Source organism: Podarcis tiliguerta (assembly GCF_965153285.1).
Source record: "Podarcis tiliguerta genome assembly, chromosome: 2".
Taxonomy (NCBI): domain Eukaryota; kingdom Metazoa; phylum Chordata; class Lepidosauria; order Squamata; family Lacertidae; genus Podarcis; species Podarcis tiliguerta.
Genome location: NC_139535.1, coordinates 115,233,391 through 115,245,110, shown reverse-complemented (window position 1 = coordinate 115,245,110; position 11,720 = coordinate 115,233,391). Strand labels below are relative to the sequence as shown.

Sequence of the window (11,720 nt, the reverse complement as noted above, 5' to 3'; positions counted from 1 at the left end):
GATATGAATCATTGTGCTTGGTAGTGTAGCTTGGCCCAAGTAACTTCACCTGTCTGCCTCAAACACCCACACATCAACTCACCCCAAATTGTGAGTGAGGAATATTTAAAAATACCTACCTCACAAATGGAAAAGTTGTGAGGTGTAGTAAATGTCTGTAAAGTGCTTTGGAATCCTTAGGCGTGTAGAAAGACAAAGTATTGTAATTAAATAGCTTTGCTCTGTTTGCTATGCTACCATTTGTGAAGAATCCCTACCATTGCCACCACAGTAGGGGAGGGTTCAGGCATGGAACAGGTGTTCCAGTCTAACACAGAAAGCTTTGAAAATAATAAACAACAATGTTTTTGGAGACTAATGCTTTATTATTGCTCTTATTTTTGTGAACTCAAAACCATGCCCTCTCCTTTTTCCTCCAAAGATCCAGATGTCTTGAAATAAAAAAAAACAAAGCAGAGCATTGTGATTGCTGTCTAACCTTTTGGTTAAGTTAATTGTAGGTACTGACCTGGTTATTTAAGTGTTTAATATCTATTTGCTGTAAAGTTTGTACATTTTGTAAAACTTTTCTTCCTCAAAGAAAAAAAAAGTAGATGTCTAAAATCGTTGTACATCGGATTCTTTTATACTCCATCATTTGGCACAAAAGTGTGGTTTTTATTTAGAATAATAAAATGAAAAACTCGAGAGTGTGGTGCATTGCTCAGTTTGTGGTTGACACGCTATGGAAATATTATCAGATCAAATGATAACAGAGGCTGCTCACCTGAGTCTTCTGCCTATGCCAAAGGACTTTGCTCTGGGATACTGGTACTCCTGACATCTGTAAATTCCTTGCACAAGGAGAGGCTGTTTTGCATGCAGAAGGTTCCAAGTTCAGTCCTGAGCATCCCTAAGTAGGCCTGCAAGAGACCTCTGCCTGCAACCCTGAAGAGCTGCTTCCAGTCAGTGTAGGCAGTACTGAGCTAGGTGGACAAATAGTCTGTCTCTGTATAGGGCAGCTTCCTTTGTTTCTATATTCATACATACAGACTTATAACTTACCGTATTTTTCGTCCCATAGGACGCACCGGCCTATAGGACGCACCTAGTTTTTTGGGGGGGAAATAAAGGAAAACATTTTTTCCTTTATTCCCCCCCCCCAAAAAAAACCAGGTCGGGGAATCCAAACCAGGTCGGGGAACAGCGGGATGGCGGCGCTGCACCTCCCCGCTGTCCCCCAAGCTTGTGGGGCTGCCCGATGTCTGCCCGAAGCGCGGGGCACTCTGCTTCAGCGCTCCCCGTGCTCCGTGCAGCAGGCTGCTATCCGCAGCCTAGGGAGCCCTGCGGTAACTCCCGCAGAGCTCCCCAGGCTTGCAGATAGCTTCCTGAAGCCTGGAGAGCGAGAGGGGTCAGTGCGCACCAACCCTTCTCGCTCTCCAAGCTTCAGCGAAAGCCTGCATTCTCCCCACAGGACACACACAGATTTCCCCTTCATTTTTGGAGGGGAAAAAGTGCGCCCCATAGGGCGAAAAAATACGGTATATTTTTGCCAGTATTGGGGGAAATGTTTGGGTCTTTCTACCCCCTGCAAAGGAACCAATGTGTTGGGTTATTTCTGATCAAATTGGGTTGGAATTAATTTTTCCTGCCTTGGCCTGAAAAACCTTTGTCAGGGCTGTTCATTCCCTTTTAGATAACATTCGAATGCAAAAGTCAACTCAGTGTGTTATAAACATCCTGCTTCCTTGTCTTCCTTCCCTAAACTTTATCCAAGTATTTTTTTTTAAATCCAGATGTTCACTTATGTCCTTCAGCCCTTGGATAAGAGTGCTATTTTTAAGCGATTTGTTATCTTCTAGCATTTGTAGTAACCTCCTCTTTTACCTTCTGTTCATATTGTTCTGAGATTATACTTGGCCTGGATCTGTGCCCCCATCACAATTCTTGTAATAAAGGCCAAAATGGCACTACATAGGAAATGCTGAGAACATTTTGCTCAGCGCTTCCTCACATGTCTGACCTTGACCTCTAGGAACATGTGCCTTCCTATAACCACTTAACTCTCACTTTAGAATGAGGGATCTCCAGATCACATACCCATTTACCCCATGTTTATGTGGCAGATTCCATGATAATATTGGCTAAAAATTAGGCAAAGCTAAGTCACCAGCAGCGGGTGGCGCTGTGGGTTAAAGCCTCAGTGGCTAGGGCTTGCCGATCGAAAGGTCGGCGGTTCGAATCCCTGCGGCGGGGTGCGCTCCCGCTGTTCGGTCCCTGCGCCTGCCAACCTAGCAGTTCGAAAGCACCCCTGGGTGCAAGTAGATAAATAGGGACCGCTTACTAGTGGGAAGGTAAACGGCGTTTCCGTGTGCGGCTCTGGCTCGCCAGAGCAGCGATGTCACGCTGGCCACGTGACCCGGAAGTGTCTTCGGACAGTGCTGGCCCCCGGCCTATAGAGTGAGATGGGTGCACAACCCTAGAGTCTGTCAAGACTGGCCCGTATGGGCAGGGGTACCTTTACCTTTAAAGGTAAAGCAAACTAAAAAGCTCAATTTGATAGAGTCTATACCAGGGGTGGGGAACCTTTGGGCTTCCAGATTTTGGTCTCCCATCAGCTCCCATTAGCTCCAGCCAACATCATTAATGGCCCGGGCTGATGGGAGCTATAGTTAGGAAATCTGGAGGGCCAAGGCCTATTCACATTATTATTTGAACATTTTGGCAGCCAGGCATCCCAACGCCACTAAATCCCACCTCCATATGTTGGCACTCACTCCATGGTTGTGTAATCTCATCACATGCAAGGATCCAGTTTTTTTCATACCTTTGCAAATACGTTTTTTGAGCTAATGATACCATGCTAAAAATCTGAGTCCTTGGTTTTGTGAACAGGCCCTCAGATCCTCAACTTCCATTTTTTAAAGCTTTATTAGGCACCACTGGGCTGGAACCCTGTCAATAGGGTTAGCAGAAGCTTCTTGATTCAGTGAGCAGAACTGCAACGCTCCTGGTTAACTCAGGAACTGAATCATCACGTTTTCCTGACTCTACCAGAAAGGACAACGGAGTTCACCCCAAGCCAAAACTTCAAGGTGGGAGTGCATTCCCTTGGGAGATAAATCCCAGGCACCAGTATTCCCTCAGGAGAGGTCTGTAGCCCCAGCATTGCATTCCCTTCTCCAACCTCAGGCTGGCATCCCTGGGTGTAAATGTCTCTGTGGTGACATAAATAAAAGGCTGCCTGCGCACAAACTGCTAGAAGGGAGTTGTTGGTATCCTGGTTCCTCAGCCACAAGAAGTAACTACTGTATTTTTTGCTCTATAAGACTCACTTTTTCCCTCCTAAAAAGTAAGGGGAAATGTGTGTGCGTCTTATGGAGCGAATGCAGGCTGCGCAGCTATCCCAGAAGCCAGAACAACAAGAGGGATTGCTGCTTTCACTGCGCAGCGATCCCTCTTGCTGTTCTGGCTTCTGAGATTCAGAATATTTTTTTTCTTGTTTTCCTCCTCCAAAAACTGCACCTGCGTCTTGTGGTCTGGTGCGTCTTATAGAGCGAAAAATACGGTAGTTGGATGCACATAAAAGGACCTTGGCAGTCCCTGTTTCACCCTTGCAGGGGCAGAATTACAGTCTTTGTGCCATCTATTTAATGATCAAGACACCCTCATGTTTTTAGAATGTAATTTTCACTCAAAACTCTCCACAAATAAGAGGAAATTGACAGAAATCTCTATCTTCCAAATAATCATAAAATTACAGGGTAGCAGAAATCAGAACATTTATTTCCATAGTTATTTTTTTGAGGTGGGGGATTGGATGAGAGTTACTAGAAACACAGGGCACAGCAGCATATAATCACATTTCACCCTGTATGGCCCTGCTTTCCCAAGATTTCAAGAAGCACTGATGTGTATGCAGAGAGGTTCTTACTGAAGACTGCCCTTTGCTAGCGAGAGAATGTCTGAATACACAGGATCGTGTTGTGGAGCCACAGCAGTAAACCAAATCAAGCGCACTTTTAATTTGGCAAGGTGTTCTCTTTTGCTATGACAATGGAATGCTGGGTGTTAGAAGAGGAACCTTCGCCCCCCTTTCGATCCATGTGGTCTTTGGGGATGTACCTGACCACAGCAGAGATGAGCTTCCCTCGGAAGTTCTTGCTCAGGAAGTTGTACAGGATGGGGTTGACCACGCAGTGGAGAAGGGTGAAGCAGTCTATGATATCGTAGAAGAAGTAGAGGAAGTCCACAAAGTGGCAGTGGAGGAAGATGCTGGTACCTTCGAGCGTCAGCAAAAGCAAAACCAGGTGGAACGGCAGCCAGCTCACTAGGAAGACGGCGATGTAGGCGTAGATGACACGGCAGTGCTTCCTGCTCTCAGGCTTGTTGCTGCGCTTGATGTGCCTCGCTGTCAGTATGTTGAAGACTGCCATGATGGCGAAGGGAATGAGGAACCCAATGAAGGCAGTGAGCAGGGTGAGAGTAATGGCCCAGATGTCGTAGGTCTCCAGCGGGGCCATGAAGAAACATACTGGCTCAGTGCTGTCAATTAACTCCATGTGGGACACTTCTGGCAAAGGGACGATGGCAGCCAAGGCCCATATGCAGCAGCAAGCAATGCGTCGCACCAGGTGCTGGTGTCGGTGCCAGAAGTGGGAGGAGGTTGTCAAGGACACATAGCGGTCAACGCTCAGGCAGGTGAGAAAGAAGATGCTGCTGAACATGTTGGCAAAGTAAAAGTAGTGGGTGAAGTGGCAGAGGAAGCTCCCCCAGAGCCAGGTATAGTCAAGCATGGCTTGCAGCATCCAGACCGGTAAGGAGAGGATCACTCCCAAGTCTGCAATGGCCATGTTGAAGATGTAGAGGTTGACCAGGTTCTTGTGGCTTCGGGTCTGCCAATTTACCCAGATCACCAGAAGGTTCTCCACCAGCCCCACCACAAAGATGATGAGGTAGAGGACAAAGAGGAACACCCGCTTCACGCTCTCATCCAGCCCCAATCTGCAGTAGCTGAAGGTGTAGTTGAGCAGGTGGGCAAGCTCTGTCAAGTTGTGGTACTCTCCGTATTCATTAAAAGGCAAGAGGTGGTCAGGCTCTCCCATTTTGGGTCAAAAAGTTAACTGTAAGAAGAAATGGTGGAGAGACTTCAGTACTAGTAGATCTGGGCTGATTTTTCCACTGAACCAAATTAAGGAGGGGTAATCAGTACCGGAAAGTGTGATATGCATTGCTCATTAGCACAGTTGCAACCCTTTGCTATGAATCCACATCAATTCTAAGCAGTTTTGTGTGTGTATGTGTATAGGCTCTGAATTATTAAAAGAACGGGTTGCTGTTTTTTTTCTATCCATGTGAGTCACTAGGACTCCTAACTGATTTGGGATTTTAAAGGTTTATTTATTTAGATAAGAAGAATGTCTAGTCCAATATTCCTTTCCTATCATGTAAAGGGACGTGGGTGGCGCTGTGGGTTAAACCACAGAGCCTAGGACTTGCCAATCAGAAGGTCGGCGGTTTGAATCCCTGCGACGGGGTGAGCTCCCGTTGCTCGGTCCGTGCTCCTGCCAACCTAGCAGTTCGAAAGCATGTCAAAGTGCAAATAGATAAATAGGTACTGCTCCAGCGGGAAGGTAAACAGCGTTTCCGTGTGCTGCTCTGGTTCGCCAGAAGTGGCTTAGTCATATTGGCCACATGACCCGGAAGCTGTACGCCAGCTCCCTCGGCCAGTAAAGCGAGATGAGCGCCACAACCCCAGAGTTGGCCACGACTGGACCTAATGGTCAGGGTCCTTTACCTTTACCTATCATGGGAAACCATATACCCATGGGAATCCTGCAAGCTTGGCATGAATGCAATAGTCCTATCACACTCATGTTCCCCATTCACTGCCTTTGATACCTGAAATGAGAGGCCTTCAGTGAGATGGGTAGATAATGACAACCTTATCCTCCATGAATTTATCTTAACCACCTTAAAAAACCATCCAAGTTGACGGCCATTACCACAACTGGTGCTGGCCAATTCCATAGTTTAACGTGTGTGTATGTGTGTGTGATATTTTAATGTTGTTCTATGTATTTTAATCAAAGGCAACTGTATTTTCATAATTGGTTTTGTTCTTGTTATTTTGATGTTTTTCAGTTGCTTGTGACTCACCTTCTTGAAAGGTGGTATATAAATTCTTTTATTAACTACAATGACTACAACTCTGCGCTGTGTGACAAACTCTTTTTCCCTGTCCTGAATCTACAACCCTTCAGCTTCATCAGTTCTAATATGTGAGAGGGAGAAAAACGTCTCTTGATTCACTTTCTCTACACTATGCATAATTTTACATGCCCCTCGCATGTCTTTCTTTAGCTGCCTTCCCCTGTAAGTTAAAGAGGCCCAAACATTGTAAGCTTTGCTCACATGGGACTTGCTCGAGCCCTTTCATTATTTTGGTTGACCCCTTTTGCAAATTACTGTATTTTTTGCTCTATAAGACTCACTTTTTCCCTCCTAAAAAGTAAGGGGAAATGTGTGTGCGTCTTATAGAGTGAATTCAGGCTGCGCAGCTATCCCAGAAGCCAGAACAGCAAGAGGGATTGCTGCTTTCACTGCGCAGCGATCCCTCTTGCTGTTCTGGCTTCTGAGATTCAGAATATTTTTTTCTTGTTTTCCTCCTCCAAAAACTAGGTGCGTCTTGTGGTCTGGTGCGTCTTATAGAGCGAAAAATACGGTGTATTATACTACAACAGCAGCTTCCATTTAGGCAAGTGTGGTCGGTCAAAGTGCACCGGGGAGACTGCCCTCTGCCCTTCCATCCCAGAGTTATCCTTTCCCCAGTGGACCTGCGACTCAGTGGCAACTGAGAACGCTGTGTAGCGACAGATGAGTGTGTGCCTGAGGAGCGTCACTGTCACAAAGAAACACGGGGCTTCGGAGAGAAGTGCTGGCTGCTATTGAGAGAGGCAGAGGAAAATGTGAGGCAATGGCAAGGAAGCAAGAAGAGGCAGAGGATTGGCAGGCCAATCGGGGAGGTTCAGCAGGAGAGCCTATGCCCTGCCTAAGGTACCAGGCTCAATTTCGGGCATCTCTAAGGAAAGGATCTGGGGAGAGAGCTTACAGCACTTAGCACATTTATATATAAGCAGTGAATTAGCTGTTAATTCATCTCTCTCTCCATCTCTCCTGACTACTTACCGCACATTGCTACAGTTAAGCTACAAACCACTCTAGAATTACGATTCATTTGATTTAATGCTCAAAGCTAAATCAAAAGGCTTACAGAGATTATAATGCTGCCTCTTCAACGGGGTATGTAGATAACTCACTAAAGAGCAGCTGTTAGTGAATAGGTTTAGGTACTTACTCCCAAAGGCCTTGGCTAAGGTGAACTATAGTTCCCAATATAGCCCTCCTATTGGCCTTGCAACCTGGCACCTCCTGCCCTAACTGTTCCCCTATGAAAAATTTCACCGCACACCACTGGCCACTGGGTTGTGTGCACCTGGGTTCTACTCAAAGTAGACCCATTGGAATTAATGGAGGTAAGTTAGTCGTGCCCATTAAGGTCAATGGGCCCATTGCAGTAGGCCTAGCATTCACTGCAGCTCATATTTCCCAACCATGGAATTCTGCAAAGTGCAGCTTAGTGAAAAAGCTCAGGGATCTCTACCAAAAGATTCTCAGAATCATGATTCTCAGAATCAATTAATTAGGATTCTCAGAATCAAGATTTCACAGAACAATAGCTGGGATAGCTCAGTCGGTAGATCTGAGTTCAGGTCGTGGGTTCAAGCCCCACATTGGGCAAACGTTTCCTGCATTGCAGGGGGTTGGAATAGATGATGACCCTCGTGGTCTGACCCTTACAACTCTACAATTCTATGATTCTAGGAACTCCTGAAATTAATAAGGAAAGCCACAACAGTTCAGCCATATGCACACAAAGGAACAGTGCTGTAAATATGCCCTCAGTATAGCTTTTTAAAAATCTCCCCTTGTCTCTTTAAATGCAGATACACCTGAATACTGGAAAAAATGGTATTAGGAAACTGTGGATAATATAATCAATAATATCACAGAATTGCAGAGTTGGAAGGAACCCTAAGGATCATCTAGTCCAATACTCTACAGTGCAGGAATATGCAGCTGTCCTATACAGGGATTGAACCTAAAATCTTGGCATTATCAGCACACAGCTCTAGTCTAACCAATATAATCCATAATCAAACAGTTGTCGTCCTACCCATCTCTTAAGAGACTTAAAGGTAAAGGGACCCCTGACCATTAGGTCCAGTCGTGGCTGACTCTGGGGTTGCGGCGCTCATCTCGCTTTATTGGCCGAGGGAGCCGGCGTACAGCTTCCGGGTCATGTGGCCAGCATTATTAAGCCGCTTCTGGCGAAACCAGAACAGCGTACGGAAATGCCGTTTACCTTCCTGCCGCAGCGGTACCTATTTATCTACTTGCACTTTGACGTGCTTTCGAACTGCTAGGTTGGCAGGAGCAACGGGAGCTCACCCCGTCACGGGGATTCGAACCGCGAGCTTCTGATCAGCAAGTCCTAGGCTCTTAGGAATACCTCATTGAGCTTGTATGTTAAAATGCCCAGGTTTAAATAAGGGTGGCTGCTGGAGCACATTCATGCACTGTTATGTATGCATCTGTTTCCTCACTAACGACATTTATATTTCACATTTCTGCACATGCACTTGGTGCACATTCCAATATAAAACTATGGCTTACTCCAGTTGGCTGTTGATTCTCCAAGGTTTAAAGGCAATCCTGCAATCTGAAATCTGAATGTCAGGGGTAGAACCAAGGACCGGAGTGCTGAGCTACAGCTCACACGGGCAGCTCAGAAAACAGTCAACATTATTTTTAGCGCCCATTCTGAAAATATCTTCAGCAATCTTTCCCAGCCCTGCTTCACACGAGAGCCTTTAATCGAAGATGGTGCCAGAAAATACAAGCCTGGGACCATATACGTGCAACCTGCATGCTGTGCTACTGACCTGTGACCCTCAAGCTTTCCCACACTGATGCTGATTTTGGAAGAGGCTAGTTCTCAGACACTGACAAGAGAGCACTGATTGGTTTGTTCCTAGTAACAGAAAAACCTTTTATTAAAGCGGTCCAGATGACAGCTTTTTATAAGATCAGATGTGTGGTTGGTGAAGGGTTGGCTTTTGAGTGCCAGACGACTCTTCCTTCATTCAGGAATAGGAACAATTCCACACCATAAACTTAAAGCAAATCCAACACACACTTAAGGCACTTGACTTCCATCGAGAAGACGGATATGATGGCCATCTTCAAATACCTCAAGGGCTGTCACATGGAAGAGGGAACAAGCTTGTTTTCTCCTGCTCTGGAGAGTAGGGCATGAGCCAATGACTTCAAGTTGCAAGGAAGGGGATTCCAACTAAACATTAGGAAGAACTTTCTGACAGTGGAATGGTCTCCCTTGAGAGGTGGTGGACTCTACTTCGTGGAGGCTCATAAGCAGAGGTTGAGTGGCCATCTGTCATGGATGCTTTAGCCGAGATTCCAGATGGCTCCTTGAGTCCCTTCCAACTCTACAATTCTGTAATTCCATGATCAAAGAATCCTGAGAACTATAGTTTCCCTTCACAGGCAGTGCCGGATTTACGTATAAGCTAAACAAGCTATAGCTTAGGGCCCCACTCTCTTGCCCCCCCCCCAAAAAAAAATTTAAAGGAAAAGAAACTGGATGTACATTTCCAAAATATAAGAAAAAAAACAAATAAAACCTACATACAGCAACAGTGTTTTGTGCTGTGTAGGCTTCTATTTGTTATGTGCAAATGGCTTTAAATACCTATTAGGTCCATAAATTACCATATAGCATATATTCAACACAAAAAACAGCGACAATTTGTTGTTGACAAAGGACAGCTGGACATATGAAGGGCCCCATTACCTTCAGTAGCTTAGGGCCCCATCAAACCTAAATCCGGCCCTGTCACAGAGCTATAATTCCCAGCATCCCTAACACATTGCAGTTGCCAGGATTCCTTGGGGGAAGTCATGAACTTTACTTGTGCAATGGATGCGCTTTCAATGTATGGTGTGGAACTGCCATAATTCTGAAGTAGGTTCTGGCTTGGTGAAAGGAGAATTCGGTGCATCTCAAAGGCTCACTTTTATCATAGCATCTAGATCAAGGGAAGTAATAGTGCCACTACATTCTGCTCTGGTCGGACCTCACCTGGAGTACTGTGTCCAGTTCTGGGCACCACAGTTCAAGAAGGACACTGACAAACTGGAACGTGTCCAGAGGAGGGCAACCAAAATGGTCAAAGGCCTGGAAACGATGTCTTATGAGGAACGGCTAAGGGAGCTGGGCATGTTTAGCCTGGAGAAGAGGAGGTTAAGGGGTGATATGATAGCCATGTTCAAATATATAAAAGGATGTCACATAGAGGAGGGAGAAAGGTTGTTTTCTGCTGCTCCAGAGAAGCGGACACGGAGCAATGGATCCAACCTACAAGAAAGAAGATTCCACCTAAACATTAGGAAGAACTTCCTGACAGTAAGAGCTGTTCGACAGTGGAATTTGCTGCCAAGGAGTGTGGTGGAGTCTCCTTCTTTGGAGGTCTTTAAGCAGAGGCTTGACAACCATATGTCAGGAATGCTCTGATGGTGTTTCCTGCTTGGCAGGGGGTTGGACTCGATGGCCCTTGTGGTCTCTTCCAACTCTATGATTCTATGATTCTATCAAATAAAAGGTATCATGCTGCAGACGGACAAATGTTATCAAGAGAGTTCGAAAGAGGCTTTACTTCCCTTTTCAGGCACACATTATTTTGACTCAGTCACTTTCTGGTCAAACAGATTTTTGTGGGTTGTTTAAAATGATGCAAAGTCCTGCCACACCTGCTTAATAGTGGGACACGCAGCGATGCCTCTCAAAATTCCTTCTTTCACTCTCCCCAGAAGGACAGCAATCACTGCCTGCCTCCAACCTTAGAAAAAGATTCATAACTTGGCAGCCACTGCAAACAAATAAATAAAATAACTCGCACTTTCTCCAGGGCATTTGGAGGAAGGAAGGGAAAGTTGCTGCTTCTTTAAGCAGACGGAAATCTGGCATCTGTAACAGAGGTGTCTCTGGGAGGGTCTCTATACAAGCTTAGATGCTGGTGAAAAGTTTTGTTTCTGGAGGAGAGATGGAAAACCTGAAGTTTATTTCTATGCCTTGCTTACCTTATTGGAAGCCAAAGACGATCCTTTGCTGCGCTGAGATGATGGACCTCTGGTCTGAAGTCTCTCAACTTGGTAGCTCAGCTGGGTCTATCAGTGCAGTCTTTCCAGGAATGTGTGTTTGCGGCTGGCTGCCTTGCTGCTGCTTTTCCTCCCTCTACACAGGAAATGAGCATCATAGCCTGCTATCCTGAGAGCACAGGCTTTGGTGTAAAACGAGCTGTCAAACACGGTCCCATCCTTTGGACTTCCCTTTTCTTGAATGCATGCAGATTTGGCTCAGATGGCCTGGCAGGCACCAAGGACAGATATCAGTCGATTCAGAGAGGCCCATGACAACTTTCGAAGAACATCCGAGGATGCAGATTTTTCCTGAGGTTGATTTCCTTTCTCTGAACTGCTGTTTCAAAGCTTGCCTCCCTGGTCAAAACCACAGCCTGCAAAGTCAGGGTGAGCTGGAGCATCCATAACAATGCAACCAGAGTGCACTGGGTGTTCCTATAGAGTCAGCAAGAATGTCTCCT

The 11,720-nt window shown here is 45.8% G+C and overlaps 1 protein-coding gene across 1 annotated transcript; it reads right to left on the bottom strand.

Moving 5' to 3' along the window:
- Positions 1-3,744: 3,744 nt before the first annotated feature.
- ACKR5 (atypical chemokine receptor 5) lies at positions 3,745-11,451 on the bottom strand. Its single transcript, XM_083427880.1, has 2 exons — positions 11,200-11,451; positions 3,745-5,102 (listed from the first exon to the last, which is right to left on the bottom strand). Exon 2 carries the CDS (start codon positions 5,082-5,084, stop codon positions 4,002-4,004), a length of 1,083 nt encoding a protein of 360 aa, XP_083284006.1. The 5' UTR covers positions 5,085-5,102; positions 11,200-11,451; the 3' UTR covers positions 3,745-4,001.
- Positions 11,452-11,720: the final 269 nt, after the last annotated feature.